Here is an 18,399-nt window from a genome sequence, read left to right on the forward strand (position 1 = left end):
ACCTTTGTTTGACAAAGAAGATCAGAAATGCTGCTGTTGAAAATCTATGTTGTAGGATAACAGAAAAATGTGCGATTGATCTGCCTCTGATGAACCTCCATGTATCTAGAGAAGCAGTGATAGATAATCTTCTTAACAAGTTCTTTCAACTTTGATGAGGCATAACGGATTAATTAACAGGACTACAGTTAGCTGATTAATGAAGCAACGAGAGTGAAAGCCTCACAGGCATGTTTGCACCCACAACTACATACTGAAAGATGTATGCAGCTGAAGGTCATGAGGACAAAGAGTTGCAACACACTCAGTCCTCTTATTTACTGTGTTTTGATCCGCCTCGAACTCAACTTACTTCTCCATGCATTTCCCTTTAATCCATCACTGGTCATATGAAGGAATTATTCATAACACCATAACACATAATTATCTGTCACGAAAGAAGCCAGTGTGTTTTTATTTATTTATTTTTTTAGGAGCAGCTGTATCAGGTTCTTACTCTGATTCTCGTCATTTCTACTCTCTGGCGTCTGGCTGCTAAAGTCTTTTCATCGGCTGTGAGTGATTGATGTTGTTGCCCTCTTTACCCTGGGCATCTGCCCAGATTATTAAACAGCCCCTTGTGTGTCTCCTCAAAGAAACGCTGATAAATCATGGACTAAATGTTTGTGTCCAGTGGCTGAGCAAAGTCCATAAACTGTACTAAGCTAAAGTCTAAGATGTGACCTTGTGGACTAGTGTTCAGAAAAATCTTGCATTATAGTCATTCTCTCTCTACACTGACACACGCATACACACACACACGGGATTGTAAAATGGGCAGTAGTCTGAAACGACTGGAATCCAAGCAGCTGACTCATTTCAGTGATATGCGAGTATCCTTTCCTACTGCCAGAAGCTCTTACACATGATAGATGGATGTTATGTATTAGAGAAGTTTATCTTCAAGTTCACCCTGCCTGTCAAACATCCCAAAGGTAGATTACAGGAATCAGGCTGTGAATGTGTTCGAGAAATGTTGGATATATTATTCCCCCAGTCATGGAATTGCTTTTTACTCGTACTGGATGGGAACACAAATCAAGAATGAAATGAATGACAAGCCCAAGAATCTAATGTGTTTTTCTCTTGTCAAAAATGTCCCTCTAGGGGTCGTAGTAGGTATCATTTATATAAACTGGATGCTTTATGCTGCAGTGCTGTTCAAATGCATAGAGATATTTACATCCAAGCTCACAATCCAAATAGACCATTTCCAAAAAAGTAGTGGATGCGACTCATTACAATAGAACTGCATTCAAAGAATGCCTAAATGGGTTAAAAGAGATCTCCCACCTCCACAGTTTGAGATTTAGGAGAAGGAAGCTCAATCCAGAGAGACCCAAACAGCCTCTATGGCCAAATAGTTATCTTTGTTATATTTGGGAAGCAAGCAGAGTCCAACAACACCCCAACTCACAATTCAGTAACCACAAGAAACTCTTATCTGAACCATGGCTAACCTAGAGACACACAGCACAGCGTGTCATACCCACCCACACCTAAGATCAATTTAGAGTGACGAGTTACCTAAACGGACACATTTTTGTCATATGCAGTTAAACATATGTCATGTTTGCTCATTAGCAGGATGCTATTTGAAATTATGTAGGAGTCCAGAGTGGATGCTGCACCCGGGTCAGTCAGGAAACGAGAGACGCTACATCAAACAAATCTGCTCTGCTGTGCATATTATAGCACAGAGGCTTAAAACATCACCACTGACTAGCCAGGGTCAATGCAATGCAAACCTTACAGCAGCTGATATGCAAGCACTTTTTTAATCACACTGAAACTTGTTGGTATTTTGAGAACAGCACTCAGATGCAACCCAGTCTCTGTAGAAGTCACAGGTTAGGTTCTGTAGCATGAATTATCTAATTCCACTGCTGCCAAAATCTTCTCAAATTTTTAATAATTAATATATAACTCCGTCACTCATTTGATTTTCAGACCTTTTGGTAGACATTTGTTTCAGAAAGAGATTGAGGGAAGAAGATAAAAAAAGACAGTGTTTTGTGTCCCATGGGGTTTTCTGTGACACATCAGACAGTGTATTGTCACTGACAGCCCGAGTTATTGAGGCTAAGAGTCCAACACTTGACTTGATCTGTAGAGTCAGTATCTGTACAGCTGCACATGCTTCTCCTGTTTGTCTGAAGCAAACTGGTGTGTCATACTTGTCTTGTTTCTTTTACGCAACTCGAGAAAACTATACATACCTTTCACTGTTAGAGTCAATCTAGAAAAGAATCAAAATGTGTGAGAGTATCTTAGCCTTATTTTCTAACCGTAAAGAGAATTGGTAAAGTGCATGAGCCTTTGTGTTTGCCTTTTTTTTTTATTTGACACTCCGTACTGTGATCAGACTTTGGAGAGAACATGGTTTTAATCAGTAAGATTCGAGGCTTTCTGAAGGTTTTTCAAAGCTTTTCTTTGAACATCAGTTACTTTTCACTCGTTCCATTATCTTAGGAATGTTTTTAGTCTTTTCAGCCACTCACCTGTGATTTATTCAGTCACTCAGGCATAAAAGCATGTAACAAAGATGCATACTTTGTTCTCATTTGTTTTCAAGAAATCACAAAATAAAAATAGGATAAAAATATTTCTGTGCACAGGGCCGCAGGAACTTTTTTGCAAATTGTGTATTTTCTGAAGAGAATTGAAGCCCTTTGTTTGACATTAAAGAGTTTTTTGGGGACTTTTTGGTAGATTTTGCATTTTTGTTCTTCAAAAAAGCTAAATATTGTTGATCATGATTCGTTTGTTGAAGATTTAAATGGGTAAAATATCCAAGGAAATGTAGATGAAGACTGAGTAATGTGATTTCTTTATTCTTAGCCTAAAACAGGAAACAAATGGTGCACTTTGGGTTTATTGGCACCCATAGTAAAGCTCTCACGCCTCTCACATAGATTTTTCGGAAAAATCCAACCTTTGCTTAAATGACATTACTACAGTAGATAAAAAAAGCCCATGGTATGAAGTAATAATAAAAACTCACTGGTTCCAGTGTTAATGAACATCCTAGACTTACACAAGCACATACACTATATGCAGTGTAGTAATATGCAGAACTAAAGAATGTAAAGTGACTTTTTACAGCAGTATGTGTCACACTGATGTACAAAACCAGTCAGGGTGCTGCAACTCTGCTAACTTGTCAGCTTTACTGACGACAATCACCAAAATGCATTCCTATCTTTTCTCTAAGCTCCCCTGCACTGAAAAACTATCTTTCCCCAAACCCAGTCAGAAAAAGTTTGTGTTGCTCTTTTCTCTAGCAGCTGGATAAACTCCCGAAGCTTAACATGCTACGTAGCAATTAGTAGTCTAACAAAAAGCGCAGATTTCTACTGAAATTCCTATGTAGAGGATAAAAATCAGTATAAGGGTTTTATTTTCTGTGCTGGAGCCCTATGTTTTCTTCCAGCTGCTGTAGACACATTAATTGGTGACATTTAACACTGTGGCCCTTAAAACCAAGAGATCCAAACTCCTCCTCATTTGCTCCATAGAAAGAAAGTCAATAGCTTAGTATTTTATTCCAAATTCCACCTCTCATCAAGTGAGTTAAGAGGTTAAGATGATTCCTTCCTGAGCTGGATGTGTGACGCCACCAGCTGACTGGATACACGGTGTCCAGGTCCAGGAGGACCAAAATCCACAGGTTCCTCTCCACCCAATTCTTCCATGATTCCCCTAGTGATGCATCTTCCATTCTTTCTGATCTCTGCATCACAGCGAAACTCTTTGTCTCCCTCTGCATGGAATAGGGGCTAAAAACAATTCTCTGTCATGGAGATGAAACAAAAAACATTCAGGTCCTCTTTGATCTCTTGTTTGTCATCCAGGCTCTTTGGTAGCCACGCTTTGTGATTGAACATGCACATGTTTGCTCCATTGCAGTGCGAGTTAGGATTATTTGCCCGTGGGCTTTATGCATGTGTATGTGTGTGTATACGACAGGTGTGTGTGTGTTGAGGGACAGGCAGATGTTTCAAACCACAATGATGTCAAACAGCAGCAGGCTTTTGATGACGCTCCTGCAGGGCAAAGCCCTTTTCCCCTTCACATTTGTGTAGCCAGAGGAACAGTGGCGTGAGAGAGAAGTGTGCTCTTTAAGGATGATATATGCAGGAGCAAACACGTTCTGCTCCATTTTGTTACAATTTTCTGCAGTCATTCAAGCAGATTTGCATGCCTCACAAAAGATTTGAGCTCACAGTTAAATGTTTGAGAAAGTACATTCACTACCACGCAGCTGAAAAGATAAGAGCAAGAATATTTAAAGCATTAAAAAAAAAACTCCAGTGCTCCAGTGCTTTGCTCCCTCTGTCCTCTGTGTCAGTCTGATGCTCGGTCATAATTCTGGAGGTGCAGAGTTTAGCCTGCAGTAGTGTCTGACAGGTTTGATTTAAGAGGACGTAGTAAAAAATATAACACTTCAGAGATCACATTTGGGCGTCTGAAGCCACCACCAAGTGGGGAAAAAATGGTAAAAACACAACTGTGGCTTTTTGTTTTGGGTCGTCTGGGTTTTAAAAATATTTTATGCAGTGAAGCATTTAGAATTGATTAGGAACTGGCTCAGCTCAGAGGAGGAAAAGATTCCAGCCTTTGCCTCTTTATCTCCTTTAAACTTCAACTTCAAGTCAGCTTGCATTAAGAGAACCAGGAAAGAAGAAGACCAAGGCCTTTTTTTCCCCACTTTTTGCTTTGCAATAAACTACAAATAAAAGTTTATTGCAGAACTATAATTTGTGGCTCTAAAGTCAACATAAATTAAAGAAAAACATAAATGATCTTGTCTATCCATTTTCTTCCCCTGACAGTAGTTAAGGAATATTATTTTTACTCATTATATGGAGTGTCAATGCATTTTATATAACTTGTTTATACTATCGAGCAGAGAAATAATAAACTGCAGAAAAATTGAAGCATTCTATTTTTACTCTCATGTGTGATGAGTTTTTCCAGCCCTCTATTGCCAAAGGTATCATTTCTGATACCTATTTTTCTGTAACAGTTATTGCTTTCCTACAAAACCTGGTATATTTTAGTTTCCTTATGAAAAAATACATAAAAATTACAATTAAAAGCATTATGTATCAATTATGTTGTGAAAACTATAATTCTGAAAACCAGATGATGTTTTGAAATAACCTTGTAACATTGTAAAAGTCTGAATTTTATGAAGCTTATTTTTTGCAGGGTTATTGTCTGTGTTGGCTCTAAAGATGCAGATCCCATTCACAAGAGAAGATGACTGAATGTTTCTATCTTTGCACAGCAAAACCTGCCATGTTGCAGTATTTTCTCTAATCTATTTTACAAAACTTTCAGTAAGACCCCAAGACGTTTAAACTGTTCTAATAGAAAAAGTAAAATCTATTTTTTTTAATTATATCTTTTTATATTGGCTTTCTTTTACAGTTTCATTTTAAGTAAAGGGATCTGACTCAAGCATTTTAATTAAAGTAATCAGACTTAATAGTTGCTCTTTGGTTTTATCAGTTCCACTTTGGGTTGTATCAGGTTGGATGTTTTAGATTTGTAACTAGGGACAATCAGATGCAATCAGAAGACAGCAAAAGAACTTAATGTAATCCAATTTCTGTTTAATGCGTCACTGTGGGCTTTTTTTCTTCAAGCTGCTCTTTCCAATAATTTTAGTGGTGAAGTACCCTCAGTGCTAATTTAACCGGTCACTATGACATTAGCTAAGCTGTTTAGTTTTGAGACAGATTTCATGAAGACGGGACATTTTTAGAAATGCATCAATTTGACTTATCCTGGCCAACATTAATTTTACTTTGTGGTCTCATTTCTCAATTCCAGCGATGACTGATTTCAATTTTCATTTTTTTAAGAACTAGGATAAAAATTGTGCTTTAAGTTCTTTAAGTTCTATGAAACAGAAGAAAATCAAGGAATTACATGATTGTCCCCATTTATGCATCAAAGCATTGTCTCCAAACTTTGGGATTTTTATTTAATTCTAATAAAGTTTATCAACGTATAGCAACCAACAAACAGGTTGATATATCAAAATGAAAAGTCACTTTTTTTTTCTGTTATCTATTAATGCCAAGGGTAAATTGTCTGACTCCAATCTCTGATTGATTTATTTATGTTTCTCTAGAAATATGGCAATATTGTAATTCTGAGAGAAATATATATTGTTTTGGACTATTTTTAAAGCCATTAGCTTATTGTGCTATTGTTTACTTTATGGAAACAAAGTTAAATTCATGCCTCAATCACGGTATGCTTTTGGTTCCAATATACAAAACAGGGATGCATCAAAACAACACATACATTTTCTATTATATATTTGACAGAACTTGATGTTACACAAAATGTGAAACACTTGTACATATTTTCAGGTAAGCCTTCCTAAGAAATGTAGATTACGAGCAGCTTTAGGAGCAGCGATTTTCTTTTACAATTTAGTTTGCCCTGATTATTTCTTGAAGAGCGAACCATGAGGTGGTAAAGCCCAGATTTATACAGATTCCTTGAAGGGCACTTCTTGAGGACTAGAATTATTTTACAGCACAGGCCATGGTGGTCAGTACTTAACCCTGGTCTGCTAATCAAACAATGAAAGGACATTTCCAAGGTTGTCTCTCCCTTGAGGAAAGAAAATACTTGATGCTTTTCTTCAATTGGCTGTGAAGAAAAGGGGGAGCATTAATTTAAAGGAAACTCACCTCATTAAGTAGAAACTGATTATATACATCTACACTGGCTGGGCTTTTGTGAAGTGGAGTATCAACGGTGTAGGTGTGTACTGCTAAATGAGCCAAAAAATGCACCAAGCCCAATTTATCTCACATGTGTAGCCAAATTAATGGGCATCCTGAAGAGTCAGCGATTAAGAGCAAGCACAGCGACTCATAGCAGAGCCCATATTTCTGAACACTGAGTGCCTTGGATGCCATCTGTGTTGCGTGTGCTGATGACTATGGCACTGACAGTTTTCCACCCATAACATCAAGTTTCCACACATTGTGCATCAAGATCATTCCTTTTTAAATATCTTCTAAAACAGTTGATTACACATTTCTGCCAAATGTGCGCCGATAATGTCACTCTCCTTATGGCAGAGTAAGCTTAGATAAAGAGTCTCATAAAGCGAGCCAGATTGTGTGTGTGTGCGGGGGTTTTTTCTTAAAGCATTTCATTTTTTGATTAAAAGTAGCTATAAATGCTTTACATCAACATATTTTAACTGCATTGTAACTTTTCCGACCTTGTTGCTATTAGTTTGACAGCTGAAACACCCAGCTTGTGCAGAATGACCTTATGTTAAGATAAATTCCCACTAATTGCATTTCAAGGTGGATTTGTAAAACTTTGAATGGAGGAAAAAGAGCAAGTGAGTGTTCCATATGTCACTTTTTATTTCATCCTAAAGTGTACCGTACTACCTAATAAATCTTTTGGACTCTGTATCTTCTAATAGATTCCCTGCCATTTTCTTTATGACAGCCAGACACTTATAAAAAGAGTTGTTACTGACAGAAAATACAACTTTCCACTTTAAAGGAATAGTGTTTAAGAGGTTTAGCCACCATTACTTTAACTGAGCATAAGGATCGCTCAGCTGGAAGAGGCTACTGGTGTTGGAGTTGCCCGTAGCTGTGTGTATTAAGAAAGCAATACTAAGATTTCCTTTTCCATCATGGGGAGCATATAAAACCTGTTGTCCCTATGAGTCTGTTGATTTTCTGTCTGGCTCTTGCCCAGAGTTGCCAAATGAATCTAACAAGGTGGTAATTAACAGATGGTAGGGGTTTTCCTCACTGTTTCTGGAGCTACACTGTCGTAGAATGGCTCATTAGACGCCCGCTGCCACCACTGATTGTGACTTCCCTGCACCATCTCTGCACTATTTTAGGAAAAGATCTCTGAACACGGATGCTCATTGTAATTATGCTGCCCGTTAAGTTGGTGCTTTGGTGGATCTTTGTGATGCTTCTTATTGAACTTAGAGGTGATGTGCAAAGATTCACACCAAGTTGAAGGACTCAAATTGAGAGAAAAATTGATAGTTTCTCCTGAGAGGTCAGGTAAGACTAAACTGAATGTTTATTTATCAAACTGTTACATCTTTAAGGACTATGAATCCCAGTACAGTTGTCAAGTAGACACACCAATTTTTTACATTTCAGTTTGATGTGTCAGTTGTACAATTAAACTGAAGGCAAATAAATCTGTAAAGGGAAACTAAATCAGGAATAAAGACGATGCAATAACCTGGCTGTATATAAAAGGTAAATCCCTCAACTAAGACTTTGATTCAATTTTAGCATTTCAACGTCAGTAATTTTAGTAAATCTGAATGATTTTGAAAGTTGAGCTGTACTTCTAGAATTCCCCTGACATTTGCTCGTCTTTAAATAGACGATCTAATGAATCTCTCTGTAAAAGACAGCAACACTGCAGGGATTTCTGGTGTTTTTGGCTATGTTCTCTGTGTCACAATAAGTTCCTGTCTTCTCCATGTTTGGGCTACAAAGAGCTGCTAGACAAAAAAAATTAAAATAAAAAACTAAACAAAAAATCTCTGCAAATTTTGTGGAAGATAACCTGGAGAATCAAAACTTTTAGATTTGGGTCACATTTCTCTAGGATATGTCTTCTACGCAGCAAATAACACACAAATAATTCCTTCTACGGTTATAAAAACATGCTTCATTTTGTAAAATGAAAGCATATTGGCTGAAATAGAAGCTCTTTTTCTATAGTTTGCTCTGATTGTAGGCTGGTTTTAAAGTCTAACAATTGAACCAAAATTGTTTAGTCTACGCATTTTACAAAATCCTGTGGGCTGAAGTCCTGCATTTTGTTCTCACTGATGCAGTTCTCTTTAATTGCTGTGACATCACTTACAGAAAGTTGCAGATGGTAAGGCGAGGAAAGGTTTGTCCACTGCCAAGGAGATGATGGGCGGCAACATGTGCTCTGGTTTCACTCTGGTTTCTGTTTGTGACAGACAGTTGGAGTTGCCTTATGCAGCATGTTTTTAATTAGCAAAATCTTAAAATATTGAGGTTTACAGGGTTATTTTCCAATTTGCAGTTGAAGTTCAAGGCACAGAGGGGTTGCAGCACAGCAACAGGTGTTTAACATGCTCATGCCCCTTGAAAGACAAGATGTCTGATTAAAATGGGAAATAAAAGGTAGAGGAGCAGGCAGTTTCAGAAAGAAAGATGATCCAGGATCATCTTTCTTTCTGTCTGGTAAGTAAGAAAGTGATCTGGGTTTGGGGTGTGGGGAGGCCTGTGGGGGTCTGCTACGGCTGATGGATCTCCGCACTGAGAGCGGCGCAGTCGGAGATGGAGCGATAGAGAAGTGATGAAATGGGAAGCGGAGGGAGGTGTGGTGGGCTTCCACATGTGTTGCCATGCATCATCATTACTCCTCGGTGCCGAGACCCTTCTCCACTCCCACCATCCTGCCCTTCCCTGCTCCCTTCGTTTTTAATAACTCTCCGTCCTTGAACTGTTGCCCCCGCTTTTATCCACCGTCTCACCCGCCTGTATGAGAGAGCGGCTCGAAGCCAGATGACCAGCCACAAAGGCCTCCATTGTGTCCCACATGCCTCGTAGTTGCATGATGTGCTGCTTTGTAACATAGCAGTTCGCCCCCCTACCCCGCCTCTGCTCCCATCTTTGGAGATATGTTGCAGTGCACTAACGCAACCCGACAGGCGAGCCACAAAGACTACACTGTTAGATGCTCTCGAGTTGTCTACTTTGGGCAGCAGGGGTGATTTGCATTTGTTCGTGTGCGCTCTCGAATGAGGGTACATGAAAAAAGATAGATTTTACTGCATCAGTGGGGTATCTGCCATTAGCTGCGGCTGATCTCTCGTGACAATTACCTCTTTTGTTGCCTACATTGAAACCGGCTTATCTCTCCAGGCAAAATGTAAAAAATGGATTTTAGGGGTCTCTCTGGTGAAGGAATAATAACTTTCATCGACTTTAACACGAAAACAGCCTGTGACAGGGAATGAGGTGTATGTTCTCGTTTCAGAATTTGTGGGGTTTTCATCTCTTTCTGCTTCTGGGAACATAAACCACAGGCCTGTGGCTTTCGAGTTGATGCATAGTCAGACACAGCTTTTGTTTCCTTGACCCAAATTCCTTGAATTTGTTGCGCCATTTAAAACTCCATGGAGTTGCATAACTGAGGACACTTTGCCCCTGCTTTTACCCCTGCTGGTTACTGGACATCAATCGGAGCAAAGCAGATGATTAGTTTGTGTGTGCTGCAAATCTGAAGCCCCAAGAGTTGAGCTGACTTTGACACCTACTGGGCATAAAGACTGAAATGTTTCCATCAAATTTCAGGACGACTTTTGGATAAGTTCTGAGGCAACATTTTGCTGAAACCACTCACAGCAGGGGGCATTTATTTTTCCAAAATGCTGAATTTTAATTTATTAAGTTTAAGGCATTTTTTACTTCTTATTTCAATGAATCATAGTTTCTCCTGCAGGACTTTTCTGCTGAGAAACATTGTTATTAATAGCTCTGTGTGAGTCTCAGGAGAAATCTTGTGACGGATGCCTCACACTTAAAACAATTTCATTGCTTTCACTGTTAGATTTTTTTTGCCACTATGAAAATTAGCAATTTTCCAGCTTCTTTCTGCTAATTTCTTGATGGTTTAGCTCATGTTGAATTGATGTATGAGTGTGTCTGAAATAAAGAATGGGCTCAAATTCAGCTGAAGAACGTATGACAAAGGAAATTCACAATAACATCTGATGGAGCAGCTTTTATTTTTGTTAGCCTTTCTACATTAAATGGTCATTAAATCATATTTGTACCAGAGGTGATGTCACACTGTGTGAGAGTGAAAGCAGTCATTGTAAAGCTATTGAATGCTGTTTAGTTTTCCAGGTACCAGTCAGACCACAAGATAAACGCCCCTCTGCAAATAAATCACTCATGTATGAACATACAGCCGCCTTATCAACTCAATCAGGATATTTATGTCCAAAAAATATAAGTCAAGGCATTCCTTTTGTCTCTTTTGGTCCATTTATCATGTAGGCTTTGTACAAATAACCAAGTCTTTGCTTTACTTTAATTTGCAACCTTTTTTACCTGCTTTCTCTCTCCTAGATTGTACATAACAATTTCATGCACATGGTCAATTTTGTATATTATGTTTTGTTGTAATTTAGTGATTTTATTGAGTTGGCAGCACTGTACTTTTTCTGACTTAATTTTTAAATGTATCACTGATTTTGAAAGTAGTTAGATTTTTTTTGAAGAGTGTTACAGCAACCGACTGAGAATTATTTTCTGTTGAAGAGCCGTTGTGAGACTGCACAACTTGGAAAAAGTAGTTTCAACACGTAGAACTACAGTCCATGTTTTCTTTTTTCAAAGTGGCATGTGGTGTTTGATGACATCATGAGATCCTTGCGGTCATTGCCTCAGAAAGCTGTAGGGCAAATTCTGCAAAACAACTTTGAGAAAAGAGTACTTCCAGCTGTCCTCCAGGATGTAATGTCTTCTAAATGCTCAGGGAGTCCACACATGTGGCACATTGCAGCAAACACAAGGGACCGCTCTCAGTTTCCCTCTCGTCTCTTCATTTGGTTGACATTCCTTCACTCGGAGGACAATGAGAGATCTATTTCTTCTCAAGTGTCTCAAGTGCAGCTTGAGCACAGCTGCTGAGGTCCTCAGGACTCAGAGGTGTTAATCCATTTTGCATTAGTCAAACGTTGGTGCACAACCACACATCCAGCTCATGAGCCAATAGTATATTACAATACTCAATGTTGGGTTCAAAGAATGAGACAACACCACTAAAAATGCTGCCTTTATGTGTTTACACAAATATAACAAAGCTGTAGTGATATTTCTGTAAAAAAGACTTGACAGAGATTTCAATCTCACCATCTATCAATGGATACGAACTTTGTTCCGTCTTTTTCATCACACAACAAACTGACAAAGTCCAAGTCCTAGTGTGCTTCTGTTATTTTCAAATGTCTTTCACTGATGCGGTATCTGGAAAACGGCATTTACTTTGGTGGCATTTGTAAAAGGTTGGAAAATAATATAAGTATCTTAAATCTCAAGCAGTGTTTTTAAAGGATTAGGATTGTTCAGGGTGGTGAGCTGTTCATGTTTAACTAAAGCAATATTAACTAACAGAAAATGACAAATGCAAACCCTACTCCTTATTTTTTTCATTTAGTTTTGCTCAAATAGAAAGCTCTGAAGCTCTGAAGCTAGAGGCTGGAGGCTGTTTTCCAGACACAGCTTTAACATAGCCAGATCTTGGTATCCTCAAGATGCCAATCACATGTCCAGAGTTTACCTTAAAGAGCCAAACTGAACATTTTGGATTTCACAAGTTATTGAAATGTCAATACCACTGAATAAATGACTTCTGTGTAAAGTTAATTTGTGATTTGGTTCACTGATGGGGATTTTTTATGTCCCTCTTTCTAGGTAAAGTGTTGAACACGGATTTGCGTCACTACCTCAGTCTGCAGTTTCAGAAGGGCTCCCTGGACCACAAGCTCCAGCAGGTGATCAGGGACAACCTCTACTTGCGCACCATTCCCTGTGAGTATCTCCCACAGCCTCAACTTCTCTACATTCTCCTCTCTTATATTGGTGTTATTGGTATTATTGTCTCAGTTGGAAAATTCAGGTGTACCAGCAGTAATTTAAAGGTAAATGGACGCATAAATAATAACAAATATTATGAAATATGGATGGATGGGAAAAAAAATAAATAGGAGTCTGTATAAATTATAATACCTGTACTGTTATTAAAATAGCATACTTTATTTTTTTTTTTAAATATGCAACTGAGTTGAGTGATTTCACATGCAAAAACATTAGATTTTTTTTAAAGAAATGAAAAACTTAGCTACATGGATGTATATATTTATTTATTGAGTTTGTTGGGATTAATGATGCTTATAAAGTCTTACAGCTGCTGAGAAGAAGGATCTGTAATGAGGCTCCTTTGTGCACCCAGGATGCAGCAGTCTGTCACTAATTATACTATTTATTTTAATGTTAGATATTAGAGTTTAATATGTCTACATTTTCCATGCTAAGTCTTAAATTGTAGACATTCCTTCATTTCCTTTTATCGCCATATTACTTCTTACAAAGTACTTTTCAGGTCATGAATTTGGAACTGAACAGGTTAATAGGCAACATGTCCTTTTGGACAAGAAGCAGTTTTAAAAAATGTCTCCCACCCTGAGATATTTCCATATGACTGAATCTGTTTTTCTTAAATAGCATGGAAAGGTGTAGAAGCATCCTTACTGCTGACTGACACTTGTAGCAACAGGTGGGGGAGGCGCAGTGTTACACCCCCCTGTGCTGAATAAAGCTAATGAAAACTTGGTTCTCTAGATCTCTCTCTACAATCTCAATAAAAGGATGTTTAATTAAAACCTCACTACACTTTGATGCTGGAAAACAGCTCTTCTCTCTGAAGTCATGTAAATTACTACACCTGCTGTTCGGCTTCAAGCAGATCTTAATGCAAAAGTGATGAGAATAAACACCTTATAACAACTTTAAATGGAAGGTTGACATTTTCTATCAAGGCTAAAATACTTTTATCCTGCAGGGAAAAACGATTGCAGTATTGACGGATATCATATTTCCTTAGTAATTTATGTTTTACAGTAAATTAAGTTCCTTATTCTCTCTGTACCTTACACTGGTGGTGTTTTAGCTCCTATATTACAGTGTGTTCAATGCTCCTTGGAAACGGTGAAATAAATAACCACAAAAGTCTGATTTTCCGTTTACGCCTGAGAGACTTTAAAACAGACAGCGAGGCCAACAGGTTTAAATAAAAGAAAAGCTGTGATCCTCTTGACTGCACATTGGAGTTATCGACCATTTCTGCCATTTCTCATTAGAAGAAAGGGACTTTTAACATGTTTCCCAACATTAATCATTAGAAAGCTTTCATTTCTGTCAATCTGCTTTAAAGGAAGGTTATTCCAGACCCAACAGCGCTATACTGAATATTTTGGTTATAATCAGCAGGATTTTCTTCTCTTGCTGATGGAGATATGTGACTTCTGCCATCCATCAAAGCACCCATAGAAGCAGTGTGTTGGGGCCTTGTTTCAGCCAGCAGACAGGCAGTGTGCACCCTCAATAAAATCTGAACTATTCTGAGGAGGAAAGGTAAAGAATATGTAATCTCCAATAACCTTATTGAACAAGTCTGCACATTAATCTAATAGTTTTGATCATATTTTGATTCAATTTCAACATGCAAGCTTCTTTTCTTTCTTTTCTTTTTTTTTTTTTTTTTTTTTACCCTAAACCTTTAAGTATCTTCTGAAAAGTTGCTGACAAAAAGGGATTTCATCAAGCGTACATGCAAAACAACAAAAGCTTTACTTCACCTTCAGGTGTTGCCAACAGGGCAAAAAAAAAGATTCCACACAGTATGAATGATCTGAAGGACTTTGGAAGGACAGACTGGACAAATGGTAGCATTGAAGTCTGAATGCTGAAACTGAATTTAATAGTTTTATTTCGAACTGGTCGTATCAATCAAGAACATAACTTCAGCGGGTTTCTGCATACATTTTAGATCCACTTTATGTGAAAATAAGATTCTGAACATTATGTCTAATTACTTCCTGAACTATTTTTAGTGCATGTCGCGCTTTGTTGCCTTTCTCGCTTTGACATTGTAGAGGACAGCAAAATAAGCCAACATTTTCAATGTGAGACATTTTAGCGTGGCTTCAGCAGCTCAGCATATGCATCCTTTCCCCTCCGCTCATTCAAGCCTTCAGCAGAGCCTCATCACAGAGCGCTGAGCCACCGTGACCCTGTGAGGAACCTGGATAGCCACTCCAGCATGACGTCTGTGCTCATTGCAGCAGTCGGAATAAGGTCTCGGGGAGAGGCAAGCGTGACTTTCCTTCCTGCACCAGACGCAGGGAGTCTTCGTTAAGCGTTGCCCTTGCTTCATAGAAAAGACGACATCAGCTCAATGCCGAGCCAGGGCTCCAGGTTTCCATGAAATCCTGCAGGCTTTGCTAAATCCTGACCCCCCCAAGGCTATATATCCGGCTACATCTCTTTTTCCGTTTGGATGATGTCTGTCACAGCAAGGCGAATCAGCTCCACTGGTTTCATTGCCAGATCAAAAAATGGAGGAAGAGTTGTACCTATAGAAAATGGAGAAAATGTTCTCCACAATTTCAATTGCAGCAATTTGTTGGAAAGATTGAAGAGATACTCGGTTTGACTGTGCAGGCTTATCTTAATGTATCACTTTGTCTTTTTACATAGGAAAAAAAAACAAAAAAACAGATTGCATCTCATCCACAGTGGCCCATAAATTTAATAAATGTAGCCCAGGGAGCTGCAAGATATAAATGGAGGTAAATCCCACCGAGACGACACAAACATCAGAGCTATAAGTATATCTCCAGATTTGCTTCACTTATTACATTTCATTAGCCAGAGCATGCAATTTAATTTTTTCATTTAATAAGCAGGTCTAGAAAAACAAAAAAAATGGATATTAGGTTATTTCACTGCCCAGAATTATCTGTATGCATATTTGATTGTTAAAACATCAAATGAACCATTTCCAGCCTTCTTTGAGGACATTCTCATTTTCATGCCATTTAAAGCTTCATTATAAGGTTCATTAAACTGAAACATATGACTTGGATAATTTGGATAATCTCTGTGCATTAAGCTCAATATATTAGTTTTACATCAACATTTCAACATGTCTTCTATAGGACTTGGTCTAATGTCTGTACTCTTAAATCCCAGCAAAGGTTTTTTTTTTTTTTTTTTTTTGGTCATTGCTTTCAACAAAGAGAGTATAAATGGCTTATTTGACTAACTCTCTAAATAGCTTTTTCTAGTCTTATAAACTAACACTACACTTTCACACATTCTCACTCATGCACCATAAAGCATACAGAAGCAAGGTCATGCAAGGCGGAACAGCAGATGATCGAATGACTGTTTGGGTGTTTATTTGCGGGACATTTCCACTGTGAAAACCAGCTTACATGTGTAATGTTTTTTTCCTATTTGCAGTTACAAAGAATTGTGAAACTCCTACCATGTTTCATATGAGCAGGATTCTGAGAATAAGAGAAAAAGGTTTTCCCTCGAAAACTTACATCAGTGATGAATTTCAAGAATATTTCTACATCAGCCCAAGGCAGCAAATAAATTGGCCTCAGTGGCAATTCACTGGCATGAAAATCAGCTCTGCTGGAAAATGTGTTTCTTATGTCAACAACAGAGAAGTCGGGATTTATAATGTCCCGGAATTACCTCAGTATTAATTTTTCGGATAATTTGGGAGATTTTGGTTGAAAACCTGCAGAATATATTCTGTGTTCTGTATATTCTAGTGTTTCACTCTATCAATGTTCATATTAATCTTCATACAAGTGCATGTCGGTATATTAGAACGTCAGTGAAAAGTTCAACAAGTTTTCCATTCTATTTTGATAAGTTTGACTCAAATTTTAGTTACTCAGAAAATTGCAATATCGTATACGATCAAAACAAGAATTTTTAATCCGGTGATGTTGTCCTACTGAAATGTATTCAATAAATTAGTAAGATTAGAAGTACCTTTTGATATTACACATTTAATTAAGCACTTATCTCTGGTTTTTAATTCGTTTTTTAAATTTGTCTGATGTAAATTTTAAATGAGAAATGTTGTGTTTTCATTAGCAATAATCATAAAGTCATCATGCTTAACAGATAAAAGGCTTTCAAGCATCCATCTGTTTGTAATTAATCTAAATGATTTGTTTCATTTATTGATTAAGTTCCTGAAATAAATGGACATTTCAGTAGTATTCTAAACTTCCCTGTTATCCATTTTTCCTTCACTCAATATTTCATTAATATTCTTGGCTCAGTGAAGAGCCTGCTTCTTTTCCATTTCTTCTTTAGCTTATTCTCATTGTTGAGCATTGAGCATCAAAAGTCTGGACAGCTAACAAGCCAGCAGTCTTCCTTGTGAATGTGAAAGCCTTACATTTCTCTATCAATAATCCATTGTCCATTGCTCTTATGCAACATTACAATTTTCTGAGATGCTGGACTTAAGTCTCAGCATTCATAGTGATGAGTTGGTGATCTAAAACAGCAAATAATCAGAGGAGAAAACCATTTTCTATTTTTAAAAATGACCCTTTTTCCTTTTTGAAAACTGTGTAAAAGCAAAGGTTGAAAACGGTCTTGTGTCCAATTTAATGTTTTCAAATAAATTAAAAATGATGTTGTGAAACTGATTTTATGCCCTCTAACGTGTCAGCTCGGCTCACCGTCATTTGAGATGTAATCTTGTTTTTTCTAGTAGCCCTGCTGTCTCTCCACTGCAGGCACACGGGGCTTTAAATCAAGTTTAACATTTTCTTTCTGTCAACAAACATTCTAACTGCAGGAGGAAATATCATGTCTGAAACGGACCACTCTGTTGTAAAATCAGCTTTTATTCTGTCAAGCAATATTCCAAGGAGATCTGTGAAACCATAAACGGGAGATGTGCAAGCTTTATTTGGATTTGGACAAATGGGAAATTTAGATATTTAACTTTTTAGAGCTGGATTAGTGACCTCAGTCCTGTCACCCGGCTGCTTCAGACCATCAACACTCCAACAAATGCCGCACAATTTTATCTCTATGAACTCTGCGCATTAAGCCAGGATTTATGAGGACGGACATGAACACTGCCAGTGTTGTAAACATCAGATTAGGCTTTAATCTGTAGGTTAGTGGAAGCAACTCTGGTCAGTCAGTTTGTGGAGATCATTTTGGGAACTTCTAAATCCGTATTTGTTTGACTATTATTACGGTAATTTGATCTCATTCCCATTAAACCTAATCTTTAGCTCCATTATCAAAACTGACCGGGCCACTTGTGAGTAGTATCACTTCCAAATACAAAACAACATGTTGGTAAAATTTAGAGATTTCATTAAACTTAAAAGGGCTGCATGGAATAATTTGCGTCTTAGCTGTATTTCAATTATTTATTAATTTATATACATCAACTCATCATTTATATTGCTTAAGTTAGTTCTCATTGTGTCCAATATGTGATTTGCATTTTGTACAAACCAAAATAAAATGTTCTAATTGTAGATCTGATATTAGCAATAATAATTCTCTGTTTTAATTGCTGTAAGTAGTTGTTGAATCTCCTGTTTGCTCCTTTGGGCTGATGTACAAACATTCCTGGTATTCATTAATAATGCAGAAGTTAAAGAGAAAATCTTTCCTTGTTATTCTCAGAATCCTCCTTATATACTGTATCAGTGTTGCA

At 37.7% G+C, this 18,399-nt stretch overlaps 1 protein-coding gene across 4 annotated transcripts in view; it reads left to right on the forward strand.

The window, feature by feature from the left end:
• The window catches only part of magi3a (membrane associated guanylate kinase, WW and PDZ domain containing 3a), a 133,115-nt gene that overhangs the window by 67,029 nt on the left and 47,687 nt on the right, over positions 1–18,399 (forward strand). For all 4 annotated transcript variants that reach the window (XM_008414485.2, XM_008414487.2, XM_017305879.1 and 1 more), the window contains exon 2: positions 12,534–12,650. In XM_008414485.2, coding sequence (XP_008412707.1) covers positions 12,534–12,650 — 117 coding nt within the window. The remainder of the gene's footprint in view (positions 1–12,533; positions 12,651–18,399) is intronic.

This window comes from Poecilia reticulata, linkage group LG7, assembly GCF_000633615.1.
Source record: "Poecilia reticulata strain Guanapo linkage group LG7, Guppy_female_1.0+MT, whole genome shotgun sequence".
NCBI lineage: Eukaryota > Metazoa > Chordata > Actinopteri > Cyprinodontiformes > Poeciliidae > Poecilia > Poecilia reticulata.